General features: G+C 42.3%; 2 protein-coding genes across 5 annotated transcripts; both read right to left on the minus strand.

The window, feature by feature from the left end:
- Positions 1-214: 214 nt before the first annotated feature.
- Positions 215-8,450, minus strand: si:dkey-16l2.16 (ras-related protein Rab-35). Of its 2 annotated transcripts, none has more exons than XM_037088247.1 (7): positions 8,130-8,450; positions 5,861-6,767; positions 4,647-4,697; positions 3,846-3,969; positions 3,627-3,751; positions 2,848-2,972; positions 215-2,049 (listed from the first exon to the last, which is right to left on the minus strand). In XM_037088247.1, exons 2-7 carry the CDS (start codon positions 5,913-5,915, stop codon positions 1,900-1,902), a joined length of 630 nt encoding a protein of 209 aa, XP_036944142.1. In that variant the 5' UTR covers positions 5,916-6,767; positions 8,130-8,450; the 3' UTR covers positions 215-1,899. The 2 variants fall into 2 exon arrangements, with proteins under 2 accessions (XP_036944142.1, XP_036944143.1); XM_037088248.1 differs by lacking the exon at positions 8,130-8,450 and adding an exon at positions 6,890-7,029.
- Positions 8,451-10,611: 2,161 nt separating this feature from the next.
- srrm2 (serine/arginine repetitive matrix 2) lies at positions 10,612-20,422 on the minus strand. Of its 3 annotated transcripts, none has more exons than XM_037088180.1 (15): positions 20,180-20,422; positions 18,883-19,134; positions 18,022-18,117; positions 17,386-17,571; positions 17,123-17,206; positions 16,972-17,037; positions 16,850-16,879; positions 16,462-16,578; positions 15,758-15,896; positions 14,988-15,640; positions 13,401-14,921; positions 12,065-12,766; positions 11,843-11,914; positions 11,184-11,291; positions 10,612-11,036 (listed from the first exon to the last, which is right to left on the minus strand). In XM_037088180.1, exons 2-15 carry the CDS (start codon positions 19,128-19,130, stop codon positions 10,982-10,984), a joined length of 4,077 nt encoding a protein of 1,358 aa, XP_036944075.1. In that variant the 5' UTR covers positions 19,131-19,134; positions 20,180-20,422; the 3' UTR covers positions 10,612-10,981. The 3 variants fall into 3 exon arrangements, with proteins under 3 accessions (XP_036944075.1, XP_036944074.1, XP_036944073.1); XM_037088179.1 differs by having other exon boundaries at positions 13,401-14,888; positions 14,955-15,640; XM_037088178.1 differs by having other exon boundaries at positions 13,401-15,640; positions 20,180-20,421.
- Between the last annotated feature and the right edge of the window lie 637 nt (positions 20,423-21,059).

Here is a 21,059-nt window from a genome sequence, read left to right on the forward strand (position 1 = left end):
TCACCCATTAACGCCGGTTCTTCAGCTGGTTCTGTTCAAGATTTTTGAAACACTGGTGTTATCAGCCCCCGTTTTTCCAATTTAAGACGACTTGTTGGAGGATCCAAATGTGAAATCAAGGCAGGAGGTGTTTAATTAGTTTTATATTCTTGTAAACCTTCGAATCACACATTGATTTCTGTATGAAGAAATATTTGCAGATAGAAACAAGAACTCTGGATTTATTGCTTTATTTGGATTTTGACACGTTTGCTAGGCAACAGAGATTTACATAAAAAAAAAAAAAACAACCACATACTATTAAGGAACATTCCGGGCTTGAACACTTCCTGTAGTCTTGGATTACGGCCTCGTTAAACTAAAATAAGGCAGACAGACTTTAAACTGCACTCATCACACCGGTTAATGTGTCTGTTACAGTTTAGTAACGAATTTAACCATTTAACCAGTTCCCTTTCAATAACATACTTTAACTGTATTAAGACGAGACAATTAAATGAAAACATCAGCACATAACAGTGAGTCACTCAGTTAAAAAGGTCCATTCCAGTGTTTTTGTATCTCTCACTCATCTAACCACCAGATTTCAGAGCGGATTGTTGTGTTTTTCAGTTATAAATGCAGTTTTTCTAATCTCACCAGCAGCAGCTGTTTTCTTGCAGAGACTTTTCATCTGTGCATGATGTTGTGTGATGGATTGTCTCAAGCCAGATGTCACAATGAAGCTAAAAACTGGTGGCAGAATGACACATTTCATTTCAGCGAGGCCTACAGGCTGCAGTGTTCGTCACACACCTCCATTAAAAACTGGTGGAACATCAACATATGGACGACTTTAGCCACATTTACAGCCGGAGAGAAGCTGGCTTGAAAGAAAATGTGATGAGGTTCATCCTCTGAGGATGGAGACGCTCAGTTGTTAATGGCCCCTGTTCAATACATTTAAGATTTTTTGGGTTAAAGTGGAAAATGTAATTTGATGCATTAAAAGTAAAGGCTCGAGGTCACCAACAACACGAGGACTGGGCAAGATACTGGTGTTACATCATTATGGTGATGACACTATACGGATATTATCACATAACTTAGGTGCCCACTTAGTCATTATATCCACACTACTGATGATTACTGATCCAAAAAGGAGGTAAATATCGAGGTGTTTGGTCAGAAACATCTCAACGTTAGATTTGGTCGCTCAGTTTTTATTTTTCAGCAGTCTGTTCTGGTTGAACCTTGACGACCCATTTCATTTAGGTTTTGGACTGTTAGTCCAGTTAACAGAACATGACACCACCTCGGCCTCTTGGAAATGTTTTTCACTGTTTTCTCATATTTTTTTTATAGACAGACTGATTGTTAATTGCAGTTCAACAAAGACTAATAGTTTAGCCATTCGTAGAGCCTTAGAGATGGGAGCTGGGATAACGGGTCACGTTCTCAACAGACGTTTTGTGTTCTGGTGGAAATGTTAACCATTGGCACTAATGTAAAATATTAGGATTCAACCTCCTGGAAGCATGAATCAACTGAAAGTCATTTTAAAGCGGCAGGTGGTTGCAGAGATGTCTTAGAAGGATCAACATCTCCATTTTTAGGCACCACTGCCCAACGAGCAACGATCTGTAGCAAAAGGACTAAAAATTCAAAAACACCAGAATGATCCTTTAACCTCCAGGCTGTTACGTGCAGTCAGTGCTGACAGACTGTTAATCCCCCTGCCTGCGTTACACTCAGTAGAGCAGACTGACCTGTAGTTGTGTCGTAACTTGGCGCAGTTAATATTCAAACATTCATGTCTGAAACAGAACACTGATGTCCTAAGGCACCGTTTCCCAATCTTGTTTCAATGTTTTCTGTGTAAGTGCTGAGCGATGAGCGGCGCCGTCGTCTGTCGGGGCCTCAGCAGCACTTCTTCCCTCTCTTCCTGCGGTCTCGGTCTCGCTGGGCGTTCATGTTGACCGTGTCCTTCTCCCGCTCTCGTTCCCGCTCAGCTCGGTTCTGGCTCTGCTTCTTGGCCCGGAGCACCATGTGTGTGAAGGCCATGAACATCTGAGGAACGCAACAGAACAAGTCAAGACTGAGTCTGCAGAGGTACTGGAGCGTGTTACTGAGTTAAAACAATAAGTGGATTTGTTGATTAGCTGATTTACAGAAATCTGCAACTATTTGGACAACTGATTAATTGTTTAAGGCCCAGAATTAACACTGGTTGGATATGATCATACCCCCACTAAAACACAGGACACTACACTGACGGAAGGACTCGTGTATTAAATAAGCATCAGTTAATTTCCCCTTATTGTGTTATTATTATCATCATTACTGTATTTATTTGTTTTACAGACTCGTCCTGTAACAGAACTCTCAAAAACTCCAGAAACTTGGTCTTCCGCCCAGATTTTCAATCGTTTGTGTATTTAACCTCATCTTTGTGTATGGAAGGTGTTATTCTGTCTTGCAAGACTGTTTGTGTGGTTTTATGAGAGATTTTCTGTTTAAAACCTTTTGTAAAAAAAAATCAGGCTTTAGGAAATACAGTATAAAAATGCTCAATCAGAGAAGTATTAGTATGATGAGCTGGCTGAGTGGACGGTACAAATGACTTTTCAGAGGGCAACGAGTTCGTGTCCCACCTGTAATTAGAGTTTTGTTCTATAGATTTTTTCTCATTCACTTTTGATTTCACACAGGAGAGGAGCAGCCGTCACCATCAAAAATAAAAATAATCCCAGTTTGAGGTCACAGCTGATGAGACACAGACGAGAACGTGCAGCTCTGACAGTTTATGTATGAGAAATGTCATATATGATCTTATGGGAATTCTGTATAAAGTAATATAAATCTTACCTCCTCTACATTTATGTTCTCTTTGGCACTGGTCTCGAACACCCGAACTCCCATCGACTCCCCAAAACGCACAGCATCCTGGGTATCCACCTGCTTCCTGGCAGGGTCGTCATTTTTGTTTCCCACTGAGAGAGTAAAAAACAACATTTATATTCATTTCTACTCTTTCAGGACGAGTGCAGGCTGGTTCCATTTCAACTTTTTATGATCTTTTATCTCTCTGAGTGTTTAGTGTCGCCACAGCCTGACTGAACTAATATTTTTCTGCCACTCAAAAATGTCTAAAAATATCACAAAACAGTCATATTAGGATTTCTTTCATTAAAAACCAACAAGTTGAACTTTGTGATTGCTTTTAGATTCTCACATTGTAGATATACAGAACAGACAGGAACCTTTTCACTCAAGAACTTTATTCTTATTTGTCTGTATTTTTCATGTTATTTGACTAAATTAAAGATGTTGACAGTCATTGAAAGCTGCTTAAATTGATCAATTGTAAAGAAAATAAATAAAAAAGTACAAAAAAAACATCCTCATCATTAGTTGCTGCCCCTCTATTTGAAACTGAGACTGTGCAGCTAATTGCTGTGGCAGCCTGAACACACGACATGATGTTAAGAGTGTAAACGAGTTTTGCTAAATCACTGTACGATGCTGTTCCTTAATTACAGCATCATACATTACAATATCTCTTTTTTTCTGCCTCCTCGGCTGCTATAACGATGCAAATTTATCTTTTTACGATTCTTAAACTCACATGAATGCAGCTGACTCACCCAGGATCTTGCAGACGCTGTCACAGTTCTGGGAGATCTCATTCAACCACCTCTTAACATTTACAAACGACTCTGGATTTGTCACGTCATAAACAATAATGACACCGTGTGTGTTTCTGTAGTACCTGGAGGGAGACAGATGAAACACAATGAACTGAATACACCACCACGCTATCATCAAAGTGACCATGAAAGCGGTTTTCATCTGGAGGTTTTTACGTTGATGTGATGGTTCTGAACCTCTCCTGCCCGGCTGTGTCCCAGATCTGCAGCTTCACTCGCTCTCCGTCGATGTCCACTGTTCGGATCTTAAAGTCGACGCCGATGGTTGTGATGTAGCTGCCTGCAGGAGACCAGACGACAATCTTTACGAACCAGGTTGTATTTTTGCGATTTGACCGCCATTTCCACCAAACATGAACAACAGACAGCAAACAACCTCAAACATCAGATAAGATTATCATCCAAACCATCGGCTGAATACATTAAATACATTTTGCAGACAGACGCCAAATAAAGAGTCTTTGGGTTTTGGACTGTTGGTTGGACAACAGAAGTGATCTGAAGACGTCACTTTGGGCTCTGGGAAAATTGCGGTGAACATTTTTTTCAGTTTTCCAACATTTGATTAATCAGTTAATTGTAAAATTAACTTAACTGCAGCCCTGTTTCACATCTGTTTGGTGTGAAGGGAAAGAAATGTGCTTCCTTCCAAATGGGCACAGCTTTGTGGATGTTAGATATTTAACTCAGTCAATATGTTAGAGGAAGATTTCTGTCATTCTCTTTATGTTGTTTCCTCCTCCTCGAGCTCCTGACAGGTTAGGACAGATCTGCGTAACACTGAAGAAGATAAGATGACTCTACTTGATAAAATGCTTCCAACTCTTTGTCTAATGTGACTCTGATGATTTTATTCCAGTATGAACGGACTTCCTACTCTTGGATGCTTGATAAATATAAGCCGTGGTGCTGAGGCGTTCACTGACATCTGACCTGCAGCAAACTGTATTAACTCACCAGAGAAGGAGTTGTCTGCAAAGCGAAGCAGAAGGCTGCTTTTCCCCACATCTGAGAGACAGAAACAGATCAGAGGGACAAGATTAGCAGGTAACTCGCTTTGAGGAAATGAATGTGACCAATCAGGATCAGTCAAACCAGTTATGGCCGAGTTTATTCTCAGAGAGACGAGACCGTCCCATCCTGAGTGACAGCCCACTTACTGTAAATACACATCGCACCAAAAGTGAAACTGAACTGTGTTATCACAATGAAACTAAAATCTAAATAATGACGACGCATCAATAATCTGAATCTGCACAGCAAATACCTGTCCACTGAAGAAATAAATCCTCCCTCCATGAAACTGTAAAGCTCTGATAACATCACAAGGAGTTCACCTCCTGTGTGAATAAATCCCCAAAGTTTAGTCAAAATGCATGAGAGGGAGAGAGACAGTCGGACATCACGTCTTGGATTTGAGGATTTATCTGGACCGAACCAGAAGTGATTGTGGAGACAAACCAACACTCTGCTGGTGACTTTGATTCAGTTTGTGTGCAGTTTGAATAAAGTGTGTTTTACAGTGAGTTAACGAGGAGATAAAGCCCGTCTTAGTTCAATTAACTGACGGGGAAAAAAGGTGTCAAAATCTTTCCTTTCTTCACATTTTGTGAGTTTACTTTGTTGACTTATTAGGCCAAGTTGTGAACTGGCTGTTCTTACACCTCCCGGCTGAAACTACCCATCAGCTCTTGAGCTATAAAGTGGTGTGAGGGGACGGGACAGGCTGGTGCTAGCTGGTTAGCATGCTAACTTCAGCAGACATCTCTACAACACAGAACAGAGACGTCTTTAATATGATGCAAACTGTAGTTTCTTCACACTCTGCTACTCAAATTCTGCCCACATTTTACAAACTGCTCTTTAACATGAACACGTGACAGTGAACTATTCTTGTTTCTGTTTCCATTATTATTTTCTTGTGTGTGTCGTGTACACAGCTGGAGGCTTTTCTCTCTGGATCAATAAAGTGTCCGTATATAAAACTCAGCGCTGCCACTTTAGTTACTGGCCTCCTCAGAATTGTGTGGAGCTGAAGAAAGACATTAGATTTTGTGTTTTGAAAGCTCGACAGAAAAACTTTGCCTTCAGCTCTCGCAGCTCACACATCACACATCTGTCGCCTCTGAGAACTCCGTAAATGAACCTTAGATTAATGAAAGTGTACTAACTGGAGTCTCCAATGATGAGCAGCTTAAAGAGATGATTGTAGTCCTTCCCCGCCATCTTGATGACCTTTTACTGAATGTCCAAGTAAAATCAGTCTCATAGGAGGAGGTGATATTCCCAGTCTCCCCAGTGTTTGTTTTTATTTCCACCTCCCGATGCTACGAGCTCAGAGCAGCACAAGAGTTTGTCCAGAAATCACAGGCAGTCCGATGCCAACACGAGGACATTTCCAGTTGAATTTCGGCACGTTTTATTTTGGGTTCATGCTCGAGTTTCAGTTCAAACGATCACATCACTTTCTTTGGTTTCAAAGTGAAACCACAGCAAGCAGCAGAAAACAAAATGCATGTGAGGAGCTTTATGATTCATGCTTGACGGCTGAGCGTGATCGCATGGTTCCACCTTAGTTCCAGTTCAACCCAGTGACACTCCTGCAGGGGATTTCCAACTCCAACGACTCAGATTCTCACATTCGGTCGTTGATTTTTAAATTCACAGTTGTGTCAGTGCAGCGTGGACACTCCCTCCTTTCTCCTTTGGACACAGTCCCACATTGAATGCAACGTCTTCACAGGGGTCGAAGCGCCGACAGTCACACATCTAAAGCGCCAAAGCTGAGGGACGTGACATTGTGCGGTTGTTGCTCTGACAGCTTATCGTAAATCCAGTTATTGCCCTGAACGTATCCACCGCTCACTCATCAACTCCATCCCTTTCAAAGAAGAAGTGAGAAACTGAGGCGTTCCTCTTTTTCAGTAGTGGGTACATCTGCTGAGGTTCCTTTAAGCTGATCCACTTAATCTCTCCTCGGTTCCTCTGGTGGCTGGGTGAAAAGTCGACCGTTCCCTGTTTCATTACAGGAGGAGGGCTCTCTCGCTTCTTGCCTCTTTAGCCCAGGTTTAAAAGATGCTAAAAAAAGAAAGAGGAGGGGAAATGACAAGAAGTTAGAGAGAAATCACATCAATCGGGCGGCTCACCACTTTCATTGTGAGTTAATTTAACTGCTGTGTGCATTGTGTGCCCCTCCTTACCTCCCTCCTTGCTCCTCAAACGACAGCTGAGTCACTAAATATAACTTCCTCATCCTGCTTTATCCACCCCCATCCTATAACTGAGCAGTTAGCAGCAGCAGCTCCCTGAGAGTCAGTCTGTGGAGCTCGGTGTCTTTCCCTCACTGCCACCGAGATAAACAGGGAAGTAAAACAGTGGAGCTGGCTGGATGACTGGCTGGATGACTGGCACAGCTTTCCATGAAAACAGGAAAGGTTGCCACTGCCTTTGAAAGTCATTAGTGAGACCTTGCTAATGCGAGCTAATCCAGCCCCAACAGTTTATCATCTGCGTGTCAAGACCCGAACACGAATCTGCGCTTGAAAATCTTCGATCTAATGTTTGTTTGTATAGCAGCAAAGGTAAAAACACGTCTCAGGACGTTACAGCGAATCTTGTTAAGTCTTATTTTTAGTCATCATTCATTCGGCTTTGTTGTGTGTCACCCAACATGTGCCTGATTTAATAAAAACATAACACATCTGAGTGTTTTTGACTTTTTTTTTTTTTTACGTCGTTTGTCGTAGAATTCCACAGACGTCATCGTCAGTTGGTCATCGGAAGGTCGACGTTAACCTGATGTGGACCTGCGTGTTGAGGAGAACCGGCTACAGTGAACTGGACTTGGTTAACCTGGCTGTAGTTGAGCTGTTAGAGTCCGGTGGTTTGTGCCACACCGACCAAAAACTCACCTTGCCTGACATGTTCTACGATACGCCAAACTCCCCCCGAAAACCTACATTTTTGGGGGAAATCCGAGTCACTGACGCTTCTCTTAGCCGTGAAATCACCTGTATGTATCTGCGAATACCGAACTGCAACTGCTCGTTAATTCGGCACACAGATGTAGACGTGTCCGGACGCCGAGGTGTCGTTTATTTGCATTGTCACCTGAAGTTTCGGCCGTACGTCTTGCTATACGAGCGGCACGACACAGCGAATTAAATCAACATTTCTTCAAGTTGGGCGCTGAATACTCCAACCGGAGAACCAGAGAGACCACGACTCTTGATACGATTTTAAATTCGAGCTTAATTAGACGCGTCCTGGCGTTAACAAGCGAGAAGACTTTAAAACCTCCAGATGTATTTACCCAGTCTGGAGCCACGGTCTGCGGGCCTGACCCTGGCCTGCCACCGACTCGCTCCCTGCGCCAAGACGTCAGAAAACTTCCCACTTCTTGGAGAAACTTTGGCTCGGCCATTTTTTAAAAACACTTACTCTGGTCGTTGTGGTGAGCCTGGTGCTCCGTCGGTGGGTCATAGTTTCAGGTCCGCGCCCTGCAGACGGTGTTTTGTCCCGGTGGAAGCGTCTGGATCACCGCTCCGGTCGGAATGTCTCCCCGCCGACCGACCGACCGACCGACCACACCTGCCTGTGTGCTGCTGATGACCCGCTGTCATCATCTGATGCTGCCTTCACGTCATGTGGGAAAAACCACGACAACCGCCGAGTGCCAAAAAACTCAATGACCAATAGATTTAAAGAAGCGAACACATAAGAAAAAAACAAAACAAACAAACGTAGCATTTAAAAAATAAAAAAATATATCCAGCAAATCTATCGTTCATGCTCTTATTCTGCTACTCTTAACATCCGATTGCTTTCTGGACACGGATGGAAAATTATATATTATGTCAAATGAATCATGATATCAAAACTGACTGTATGTGTGTCATTTTACATTTTGAGCATGATAAACATGACACTGAATTCATTGTAAATGTGTTGATTTTATTTGATAATATCACGTAAGAATATATTACACACAGTTACTAAAACAGGTTTAAAAAACAGAACTATACAGTAACAGGAATCATGTTTTATTTATGTTGTTTCTCCATCAGTTCTATTTCCTTTTTATAATTTGTATTTCTTTTTATGAATCATTATTTTTTATTCATTTAAGATCATGGACTTGATTCTCTGTGCCATAATGTGGAGTACATGCAGTGATGGAATGTAATGCACTGTAAATGAGAACAATTTTGAATATTTGAGTATTTTCTGCTATTTTATTCTTCCACTCGCTACATTTTGGATCCAACAATTGACCTTTTATTCTACTACATGTATTAGATAAGTTTAGTTACTAGTTACATTATAGATTACAGCCTGTATCAGAGTCAAAGTACCAGTCGTGCACTTTCTAACTGATTTAGTTGATTTGCACTGTAATTACAAAAACACACACAGGTCAAGTCAATAATTGGTTTGCAAACATGTAAACATAAGTATAATTTACTTTTACTTGTAACTTAGATACTGAAGTACATTTCTTGACAAACAAAAATACTTTTGATAATTGTGCAGTCAATGTCAGATACTTTAAGACATTTACTCTAATTCTAAATGTGCACCACATTTGATGGATTTTGTTTTGTTCCTGTTGAACTAGAGGATTTTATCTCATCTCAGTCTTGAATTTAAAAACTGCTGTCATCATTATGAGACCAGGATCATTCCAAAAGGGCTGCGATGAAACTGTCAATGAAGACACACCTAACACTGATGTCGCCATCCCAGTTTCAACATTGCAGCAGCAGCAAAAACCAGCGTCCGGTCACTGGTCAGCACTGAGTCATCTTTCCGTCCACAGAACTGTTTCACCATCACACAAACGGCTTGGACAAGTTGTAAAACTGTCAGAAATACATTAGAGGGGCTACTTTAGAATGAATCCCAAATAAAACTGTGATAATCTACTCTTCTTTTTTAAGGATTTAAAGCAGCACAAGACCTAAAATCTTCCTTTGACACATGACACTTCTTTAATATTGGATCAACACGGATGAAAGAAGAACAAACTCAGTCTTCCAGTTTTTTATATAATTATAAAAAGTTGGGAACAATCTGATCTGATATCACTATCAGGTGTCGATACTCATGTAATTCACTTACGAGATATTGGACTAACATCACCAATCCAGATTCCATAGTGTGATTGATCGAATGTCAATTTTCCATTTCTCTCTGTGAGTCTTACCACATTTTAACTCCCAATGCAATTTCCTCTCTGACGTCAGTTTCAATGTGAAGCTGACTTAACCTGCAGTTGAATTTAATTACTTTAGAATACATTTAAATGTAATGCAGAGACAATATTAACACATGGCTTTGTTGGAGCCAAAACTCCTTTAAACAGGATTTTCACAATAATTCCTCTCGGTCACCTCGAGATGAAAGTTAAAAAACTTCCCGTTTACAGAGCATCACTGTATCTGCCGTGTCAACAGTTAACGTGAGCTATATATTGTTCACACTCAGAAATATCAAACCTCGTGATATTCTACAATTCTGTTACTGGAAATAAATCCCACTGATACAAAAAACTAACATGATACTGAGTCTTTCAACACAAATTATGCAATTTTACATGATGGCATAATAATACATATTTCTAGGTAGTTTCAAGACAAATGGGAAGACTTTTGAGTGATCAAATGAGCATTTGTGACAGCAGGATGGTGAAGTGTGTGTGTTGAGTCAAACTAAATTATAGTTCATTGTTAATGAAAGAACATGTCGCCCAGTTCAGCAGTGAGCCTCCAGAGAGGAATAACATGTCCAAGGATTTGGATAAACACAAAATGCTTGTTAGTAGGATATATTCATTGCTAGTTTAGCCGGCTTAAATATCACCAAACCTTATCCTTTAAGTTTAACATCTTTCAATAACCAACAGGGACAAATTCAACACAAATAAAATGTACAATTGCATTTTATTATTATTAACCATTTTCAACAAAGAAATTATCCACGTTTCAGTTTCTGCTCACATTAAATGGAAATCGAATCCGTTACATGAAAATAACCAAAATACAGACAGCTCATATCTACAGGGTAGAACGCAACCAACAGTACAAGTACAGAGGGACATTGTTAGAGTTACGTTTTACTTTGCTGTGTTTGTGTCTTTGAATGTCTACGTTTCTCATTCAGCTCATAAAAAATGTACAAGCCAGCCTCTGGTCGTCACTGCTTATAAAACAAACATTGTTGATACGTGTGTGGTGGCTCAGAACCAGAGAAACAAACACAGAAGAAGAAGTGAAGCGTCGCGAGTTGTCAGCTCATTTCCTTCGTCTGCTGCTTGATGAGCGGCTCGGTGACTGCCTGCTGCCACTCCTACCAGGACGGACAAAGAAGAAAATAAATCAGTTTGTGACTCGGTGCAGCGGCATCACTATCACAGCATCATCGTCAAATTATTGATTGACACTCCATCACTTTAATGTCTGAGGTTTCCAGTTAAAACATGGCAGAGCTACAGACCTGCGACTGGGCGAGGGCAGAGCTGCTCTCATGTGTCTTGGAGGAGAATAACTGAGCGAGCGAGAATCTCTCAGTGAATCAGCAGGCACCCTACCAGACCTGGCAGGGCTGAGAGGAAAACACAAGTCTTAAAATCTGGTGAATAACTATGTCCTGATGAAAGCCTTAATGGCTGAAACCACGAGGCATCTTTCTACTGATGTTATGATTTAACACAGTATTACATTCTTGAGTGCCTCAGACTTTTTCAGCGATTCTGAACAAACAAGATCTCCAAACTGAAGAGCACCAGAGGGACGCCATTTTCCACACCTGAGCAGCACTCACTGTGTTTGTTTTTTGACTTTGTTCAGATAAAGTTCACAGACTCACAGTATCCTTGATAAGACGGATCTTTGAAACGCAGCATGAAAGGTAAAAGCTGCTGACATCGGACGCTCCCTCAGAGCTGCTGATTCATAGCCAATCAATAGAAGATGACCCAGTGATACTGCAGTGTTTTATAAAAACAGATGTGCTCCAGTTCAAAATGTTAAAAATATTATTTCTTAAGCATCTTGAATCTACAGTTTGCTTCCATCCAACCATATTTAGTTTGATTTTAAATGTTCTTCCAAGTAAAGCTGATAAATTTCAGTCTGGTTCAGTTTTTTTCTTACCTCTTTTTCTTTGACTCCTTTTCATTCTCTGATGAGGAGGATGAGGATGGAGAGCTCTGAGCTTTTTCTGTCCTGTTATAAAGAAAAGAGTAACAAGTGGAATTATTGATAAACTATTCAATAGTTTTTCATTAGTCAGAATACGTTTTTATTGTTTAATAATCATCTGATTATAAAAATGTGTTTCCTGTATCTAATGTATCTCAACTTTCTCCTGCTTACCCCTTTTCTACTTGCTCCACTTCAGAGTCAGAACTGTCTGAAGAGGAGGATGAAGATGAGGAAGAGGAGGAGGAGGATGACGAAGAAGAGGAGCTGGAGCTGCTGCTCCTGCTGACTTTCTTGTTGGTATTTGCCTCCTTCCCGTTGACAGCGCTCTCACGTCTGACTGTTTGATCTGACGGTTGAGGGGCTTTCACTGGTGATTCCTTCCTGCTTGGATCTCGTGATGGCTGTTTGGTTTCTGATTGGCTACCGGCGGGAGACCTTCTGGAGGTGACATCAGAGCGCCTGGACTCCGACTGGGAGCCTCGTCTACCTGAGGTTGGAGCGTGTGACGAGTCTCTGGAGGCGGCCTGTGAGGAAGAGGAGCGACTTTTCTGCTCTCTGTCCTCTTTCTTCTCATCCACTTGCTCTGTCCTTCTGTCTCTCTGTGGAGCCGTCTTTGTGTCTTTCCTCTCTGGTGGCGGTGAAGGTGAGGATGAAGAGGAAGAGGAGGAGCTAGAGGAAGATGAGGAGGAGGAAGAGGACCTGCGGGGCTGGGGAACAACCTTTGGTGGCAAACGCTCCTTTTCCCGTTGTCTCTCTTGTTCTACCTCCCTCTGCCTGATCCTCTCCTGTTCTCTTTCCCTCGCTCTCTCTCTCTCTCTGGAGAGGGAGCGACTGCTCCTCCTTCGCCGCTGAGGAGAAGGAGAGCGACGGGACCTGGAGAGGAAAACATGCCAGAGGAAATTAACTTACATTTCAGCCTGTTAAAATGTACTCCCTTATGGCTTCCCCTTAACTGTTCACTTAAAAAAAATCTTAGCTTGTAAAATGTTATTCTTCTGACAAAAATAAACTCTTTATCTGAGAAACTGAACTTGTAACAGACTGAATATCTTGTTGTAAAATACCCTGATCAAGAAAAACTTGAATACCTAAATGAGATTTCTATGTATAAAAGCAATAATCTGTAGATCTTTACAAATCCAGATGTGAAAAACTAAAATCTGATCAAACTGAGAACTTAAAATCAAAGGTAAAAATCAACGCCTTACGACCTAAATCCATTGATGGAATGAAGAACACAACATATGTAAAAGCATCAACTATAGTTACTGAGTCACAGTTTGTGACTGTTTGCTTGAGCTAACAACAGTAATGGCTTCCTTCTTGCCTCAGCTGTAACATCAGCTCTCTCAGTGGTCAAACACGTGGCGGGTGTTCTCTAGATCACTTTAAGTAATGAAATTATGATTTCTGGAAAATGGTTTTTGATAACAAAACAATCTAGATGGATAAACACAACTACAGGTAAATATACCTTTGACCCAGCAAATGCAGGTTCTCATATTACCTGCTGGGGGGGCTTCGCCTCCTCGGGCTTCTGGACCTGCTCCTCCTGGCAACACGCTCACGTTCTCGGTCCTTCTCCCTCTCTCTCTCTCTCTCCCTCTCCCTGTTCTTCTGCCTCTCCCTCTCTCTCTCTCGCTCTGACCAGGCTGGAGGAGGAGAAGCTCTCCTGAATCGACCCGGGGACTCCTGATACTGCCTTGGTGGAGTGCGACGGGCTGGTGAGGCGGTGGAGGTTTTCTGGGCCGGAGAGTGTGACCTTGCAGGCCTCCTGGCTACATCCCTCTCCCTCTCTCTGACTCTCACCTCCCCCCTGGTTTTCTCTGTCTCGGCCTCAGAGGGAGAGTACCTGTTGGTGCCTCTGCTGGTGTTAGCTCTGTTGGACGGGGAAGGAGGTGGAGAGGGACTGTCCACCTGTGTGGGGCTGTACCGCTCCATACCTTTTGTCCGGGATGGGTAACTGTCTGGAGGAGCTCTGTGGGGAGGTTTCTCCCTCTCATGTCTGTCTCCTCCTCCCTCTCTCTCCTTCTGGACTCGTCTCTGTCCGTCGCCCTCAGGAGCAGAAGCAGGACTTTCCTTTCTACCATTGGCTAAATATTTTTGGACTGCAGCTCCAATGGCAGCTTGTGTAATTTTTGGGGGACTACCTTTTTCCCTCCTTACTGGCCCGGCTGTCTTCACCTTGCCCTCATCATCAGAGGATGAGGATGATGAGGAAGAGGAAGAGGAAGATGAAGATGAGGAGCTATCACTGTCACTATCGCTGCTGCTACCGCTGCTGCTGCTGCCACTGCTACTACTGCTGCTGCTGCTGCTCTCCTTGTTTTTCTCAGCCTGTTTTGCTTTGTCATCACGTTTCTCCTTTCTTGGAGGGCTGCTCCTCTTCTCCTGGCTCTCCTTCATCTCTGGTCTCCGGTCTCTCTCCGCAGGTCGAGATTCATCTCGCCTACTTTCTGCAGAAGTTTGGAGAGCCTCTTCTCTCCTTCTGCCTCCATCTTGACCTCGCTCTCTATCTGGTTCCCTGTTCAGATGCCTCTCCCTCTCCTTAGTGCTGTCCCTCTCTTTTTCTCTTCTCCTCTCCTCCTCTCTTTGTCGCTGACGCCCATTAGGAACAGGTGAGCGAGAGGCAGGGGACAGGGAGTCCCTCCTCCTGTCATTTTTATGTTGGAAAGGAGAAACATCTCTCTCCTGCCTCCTCCCGGTGTCTCTCCTATTGTCATTTTGCACCCGTGAGTCTCTCTCAGTCCTGCGCTCCCTCTCTCCACTCCTTTCCCTCCTTCCCCTCTCCTTCTCATGAGGAGGTGAGGGGGACAAGGAGTGTCTCTTGTTTTTGTCCTGTTTATTCCCGTCTTTTTCCCGTTCAACGTCTCTGCTCCTTTCCCTCCTAGTCTCCTGTTTAGGTGGAGGAGAAGGAGATGAGGAGGAGTCATGTCTGGTCCTCTGAGGAACACTCTCCTTTCCTTTGTCCCTCTTTTCTCTGCTTCTTGACCGCCTCCCTTTCTCCACGTCTCTGCTCCTCGAACGCCTCCCTCTCTCAATTTCTCTGCTCTTCGATCGCCTCCCTTTCTCCACGTCTCTGCTCCTTGAACGCCTCCCTCTCTCAATTTCTCTGCTCTTCGATCGCCTCCCTTTCTCCACGTCTCTGCTCCTCGAACGCCTCCCTCTCTCAATTTCTCTGCTCTTCGATCGCTTCCCTTTCTCCACGTCTCTGCTTCTTGAACGCCTCCTTTTCTCCACATCTCTGCTCCTTGAACGCCTCCCTCTCTCAATTTCCCTGCTCCTCGACCGCCTTCCTTTCTCCATCTCTCTGCTTCTGGAGCGCCTCCCCCTCTCCCTCTCAATGTCTCTGCTCCTTGAACGCCTCCCTCTCTCAATGTCTCGGCTCCTTGAACGCCTCCCTCTCTCAATGTCTCGGCTCCTTGAACGCCTCCCTTTCTCTACCTCTCTGCTCCTGGACCGCCTCACTCTCTCTTTCTCCTTTTCTTTGCTTCTTGAACGCCTTCCTTTCTCCCTCTCATTTTCTATGCTCCTGGAACGCCTCCTCCTCTCCATCTCTCTGCTTCTGGATCGCCTCCCTTTCTCACTTTCCTTTGGTTTGCTCCTTGATCTTCTCCCTTTCTCCCTCTCCCTGCTTTTCTCCATCTGTGGTGGAGGTGAAGGAGACGAAGAGTCATGTCTCCTCTTGGCGGAGGTCTTCTCTGTCTCACTCGGTCGTTCTTTTTCTCTCTCGAGATTGGGCCTCTTCTAGATGACAGAGGAAACATTTGTTGTGTCATTATACACAGAATCAAAATACCTATATGTGATAAAATAAATCAGTTGAATTTAGTTTATTGTGAGATAAAGAAACCTTTGCCTTACCCCTTCGCCTCCCTGTAGATGCGGGCTGTGCTCCTTGTGGTCTCGTCTCCTCCTGTCTGGTGACCTCCCCTTTCTACCCTCCTCAGCTTTTCTTGCACTTTGGTCCTGTTGACGTGATCTCAGTGGAGCCGGAGACGGGCTGTTGATACCATTCAAAAAACATACAGTGAAAAAACAGCTGATGCAAATGTCCCAACACGAAGCCGAGGCTGCTTTCACACCTGGAGTTTCTTTTTTTCTTATCATTGCTAGTTATCAGTTCTGAAATTTACCCCATACTGATGCCTTAAGGGAGTCCACAGCTTGATGCGAGGAGTTCCTTCACATTTTCTGTACAATACGGCTCAAATTTCCAGACTTTTCAATAGATAAAATATTTTTTCTTTTTCTTTTAAATTCAACACAAACATTATTCATACATTTGTTATTAATCACAACAATTTCCGGCTGGTTTGAGGAAACTGCTGCACTTTTTGTACAGCTCTGTCAGGTTTAGCTATCACAGTCAATGAACGCAGATTATTTCATTAAACAGATTTTACTGCACAAACGAACAAAAACTTAAAGTCAAATCCGGACTAATCAAATAGAACAGACAGAGATCTGTTCACCTCTAACCTAGCTCATTAGAAGCAATCAGACTTGTTCCAGGAAACAAAAACAGATTTTTATTATATCATTATCGTGTTGTTACAGTGTCGTACCTGTGAGCAGAGCTGGAGGACACACTCCTGGCCTGCACTGCTTTTGCTTTAGGAGGACTTGAACTTTCACTCTTCTTTTTTTTCTTCTTTGACACCTTCTGCTTCTCATCTGAGGAACTTTGAGTGGGAAAATGGGTAGAGGGGAAAAATTATAAACCACGACTGATTATTCTCACCATTTGTTTTGTCACTGTGCAACAAAATCAAGGTTTGTTGTCCTGAATAGATATTCAATAAAAAAGTTGGAGCTGCAGGTCTCAGACCAAAAGAAAACATCTCAGATTCTTTCCAACAACACTCTGTAAGTAGGAACCTGCCCAGACAAGAACCAAGCAACAATGCTCTGCCAATTGCGTGTGAGACAGGACAGATATTCAAAAACACCCACCTGTCTTCTTCCTCGTCTTCTGATGCATCACTGAAACAGAAAAATTTGCAGTGAATAACCAGTATCAAAAAAGGAAAAAATAATGAGTAGAAAAGTTTGAAGAAAGAATAATATAAGAATACCGTTTCTTTTTCTTCTTTTTTGACTTCTTCTTCTCTCGTCGAGGAGAGGGAGATGGACTCTCTGAGCTGCCGACAGAATGAACAAAAAACTGTCAGTCCGACTGTTCTGGGATGTTAGAACCTTTTTCTGCTCTCATGCTCATTTTCTCACCTGTCTCTGGTCTTGTTTTTCTTCTTCTTCTTTCGACTGCGCTTCTTGGGCGGAGCATCAGAATTGTCTGAATCTTCCACCAACCTGAAAGAACAAAGGCAACAGACGTTGAGTCAGGAGCAGAAACAATGCTGAGCGATGAGTGACAATTCACTGCAGTAAATGAACTTGAACAGTTTTCTACTTTGTCTGAAATGAGTAAGAGCCATTAATATGATATGACATTCAGCACTGTGGGTATGCTTTGTGCTCATCATACTCACATATATTTCTGCTGCTGCAGCCTCTCCTTCTCCAAGCGCTCCTGCTCTCTCTTCTCCTTCTCTTTCTCCTTGCGGTCAGCTTGGAAGGATGATCCGTCCACATAGTCGCTAGAGATGCCGAAAGCAGCGCGAAGACGGTCGTTCTTCTGCTGGTTGGCTGCAGCCAGAGCATGAGTCTCTGTCGCCCTGAGAGAGAACAAACCACACAGCGTTGTTTTACTGACCCTGTGCAATATGAACTGATGAGATGCACCAGGTTCTAAATGTGGCACAGCACAACATTTGATATTATCAGTGTTGCAGTTTCAGCCCAAAGACTTTGACAATCACATTTCATGTTTTCAAAACGTATTCTGTTTTTTTTCTTTTTTAAATCAAGAACTATTACAGCACATATTAAAACAGGATGAGACAGTATTCTATAGGGGAGCAATGAAATATTAACATTTTCAAATATTTTCAATCTATATAAGCAAACGGCTTTAGCATCTTTTCGGGCTGCACAATCATTCAAAAGGTAATTAACAATTTCCAAGAATATCAAAGTATATTGTGGCCATAATTAACTTGTATTCCAACAGAAATGTCTTTTTTCCCCCTTTGAATTCAAGTCATGTGGCTTCTTGTTGTGCTTACGTTGGTCTTTCATTGGTGGTGGGAGCCGGCTCCTGCTTCTCCTGCAGCATCATACGGAAACTGTTGACCTTCTCCTCAATTTCCTCTGCTGAGTACCTGACCATCAAACAGAGAAGAGTATTAAATACTGTACAAATTAGAAGCAACAATCTGGCTACTGGTCTTATTTGGGTCTTCCGGTAAAAAGCTTCTGTGCACTCCATGTTCCTGTTATACAGTAGATCTGTACGAGTAAATCATTAAAGAAGCCGATTTCCCCGTGATGATCATTAAATTACAATGACATGAAAGCCGGCCTCACATGGTTGAAAGGAAAAGGTCAAAACAAATTCCTTAGTTCTGTGACACTCAGATGACGCTTTAACAAGCTGAACTGATGAATCCACAAATTAATAATAATAAAAACATCTAAATACGTGACATTAGAGCTTTAACAATGACAGGATAAAATACAGAAAATAATTCCTGTTGACTTTGTAAGTGCTGGTTGTCGAGAGAGTTCAGTCAAAGTCAGAGCCTTCACAATGAGAGGACATGCAGCTTGGCATACATTCATTATTTAGGTTTGTCACAAGACAGATCTGAAAATTATACTTTCGGCTCTGGTGCTTGTAGTACACAATTTGTACGTACACTTGAGAGACCAAATATATTTTGAAAACCAACAAAGCAATCACTAATGGAAATATATCAATAGCTGTGGATCAGGGTTAAAGACACTACACAGCCATTTACAGCCTGGACTTCAATAACTGTGTTGAACTCCTGGGCAGCAGCAATGGTTTATTTATCTCGTGGTGATTACAACTCCATTGTGTCAGCAGAACCCTGTGTAGTCTGTTAGTACAGCATTTTTCTTACCCTTGCTCCTCCATCATGTCCTGCAGCTCAGCACACTTGACCTCCAGCTGCCTCTTCCGTTGGTGCTCCAGGATGTCGGCGTTGGGCTGCCTGTTGAGCTGACTCTCCAGCCTCTCCCGGTCCTTCTCATCACGGTCACCACCGCGCTCATCACGCGGCCTTTTGACCCGCAGGCTCGACAGGTTGCGTTGCACATAGCCATTGGTGCCGCTGCCCCGCGGAGTGGTCAGGCCGATCCCATTGTACATGGCTCTGCAAAAAGAACACTGGTGAGAGATGCAGTATGCGGGTAGACTGACAACATCTCTTTTTCAGTATTTAATACAAACCCTAGAAATAAGACATAAGGACTTTCAAGGGCATTAATCAGCATTTATTTCCTGAAAAGAAAATGTAATTTGATTTGAAGTATAACCCTCCATGTCTTTCTGTAGCGGATGAGGGTGGTAGTTAGTGACTATGAGCAGGCTGATAGTGGGAGGATTTGGTGATCATCCTTCTTGCTTGAAGCCATAATTATCTCCAGGATCTTACTTTTAACACAAGTCATCACATAGTAAGATCTCCAAAATACAGAGAAATAAGTGGATCAAGACTAAATTAATTCTAATTCTAGAAAATAAATATATGTTATGTATAGCAACTAAAAGCCATCAGCCCGAGCCTCTGAAGTTTATTACTTTGCCATTTTATTAAATAGAGGGACTTGGTATTCTAAAATGGCTGACATAAATAACAACGACCGTTGACCTGAATGTACTGTAAGCTATATCAGGTTAATTGTCAACACTATATAAATGATAATGTCAATGCAGAGTCTTTAAATCACTAAAACATCGACAGAAACACCTTAAATTCAAGCGGCATTGTGTTGCCAGTTTGTGTGAGGTGTGTGGCCCGCCTTTCATACAAAGTGCCGTATATGCTGAAAGTCTTATGAAACACTGAGTTAATCCAGGTCTAAATACACATCCAAGTTCACATTTTGTGAGGTAACACAAAATAAAATATGCTTTATCGCGCATTAGCACGTGCAACAGAATGGGCCTGTTGCTACGTCTGAATCTACAGCAGTACATTTCTGATGACTAACGTTAAATACTAATTTACATTATCTAAGACTACTTAAAGCGACCCGTGGATTATTCACAGCGGTATCATTTAGTTTAATAAGCAACATGACGGATTCAATGCTATAACGCTTCATTTCTAAAGGCCCCCAAACCACACTTGTGCGTAGCGAACAATTCCAAACTAAGCTAACTAGCTGCATTTAGCTAACGTATTTGTAACGTACCACTGTTTTCTCCGGGAACGGAGAGAAAACGATGTCGGGGGAATCTGGCGATAGATAGTGTCCTGAAGATTCAGCAACCGAAACAGACTTCACAACAAATGTGTCTTTACAAATGTGACAAATCAAGTTCCGTGGCTAGTTAGCTATCGGCTAACTGGTGTGATCTCCAACTAAAGGAGGAACGCGATGAAAACCCAATGACGTCAGGCGCACAGGACGTCTGAGCTGCGCTGCGTTCACGTGTTGGGGGCGAAGTTGTACAATTTGTTGGATCAGAATTTAAGTTTTTTATCCATAAATTATGCTCCGACAGTCCAGATCTCCCCAGATGAAATGTGTGTAGTTAATTCAATTATCATTTCAGCAGAATATTAGTTTATTCAAGTGGCTTGAAATATTGACCTCCTGCTATATGTTTAAAGATACAGATTTCAAATCATGTTTGACTTCCACTGACAAAAGATTGGACTGAAAAAACAGAAATGGGCAGATACTACTCAAATACTATTACTATTTCAAATGAACTCCTTTCCTTTAGGAGACCTCTAAATTCAAATTTGTCTTTTACTTTTTTTTGTTTGTGGCCGTTTGCTGGTGTTCAATTGCACTAAGAATGTTGAACTTTTCTTTATACAGACCTGTAAAGTATATTTGCAATTCTTAAATAAACTGAAAATAAAATACGCACCAGAAGCTATCTACATACATGTGATGATAAAATGTTTGGTTGGAATATCTGAATTTGTGTTAGTATCATAGGGCTAAAATCACATATTCAGTAAAGCTGAAGCAGAATATACGTGATAGTATTGTACGAGTAAATAAGGCAACTTTTACTATTAGTTTGTCATTGCTGTTTCAGTTACTTTAAGCTGATAGG

Source organism: Acanthopagrus latus, chromosome 23, assembly GCF_904848185.1.
Source record: "Acanthopagrus latus isolate v.2019 chromosome 23, fAcaLat1.1, whole genome shotgun sequence".
Taxonomy (NCBI): domain Eukaryota; kingdom Metazoa; phylum Chordata; class Actinopteri; order Spariformes; family Sparidae; genus Acanthopagrus; species Acanthopagrus latus.

Coding starts and splice junctions, on each gene's coding strand:
- si:dkey-16l2.16 (XM_037088247.1), bottom strand. CDS start 5,915: ATGGCGGGGAAGGACTACAATCATCTCTTTAAGCTGCTCATCATTGGA. Junction 3,970..4,646: donor TGCAGACAACTCCTTCTCTG/GTGAGTTAATAC, acceptor GGTCTCCTGCAG/GCAGCTACATCACAACCATC. Junction 2,050..2,847: donor AGAACATAAATGTAGAGGAG/GTAAGATTTATA, acceptor TGCGTTCCTCAG/ATGTTCATGGCCTTCACACA.
- srrm2 (XM_037088178.1), bottom strand. CDS start 19,130: ATGTACAATGGGATCGGCCTGACCACTCCGCGGGGCAGCGGCACCAAT. Junction 17,038..17,122: donor AAAAACAAGACCAGAGACAG/GTGAGAAAATGA, acceptor TTCTGTCGGCAG/CTCAGAGAGTCCATCTCCCT. Junction 12,767..13,400: donor AGGCGAAGCCCCCCCAGCAG/GTAATATGAGAA, acceptor TTTCCTCTCCAG/GTCCCGTCGCTCTCCTTCTC.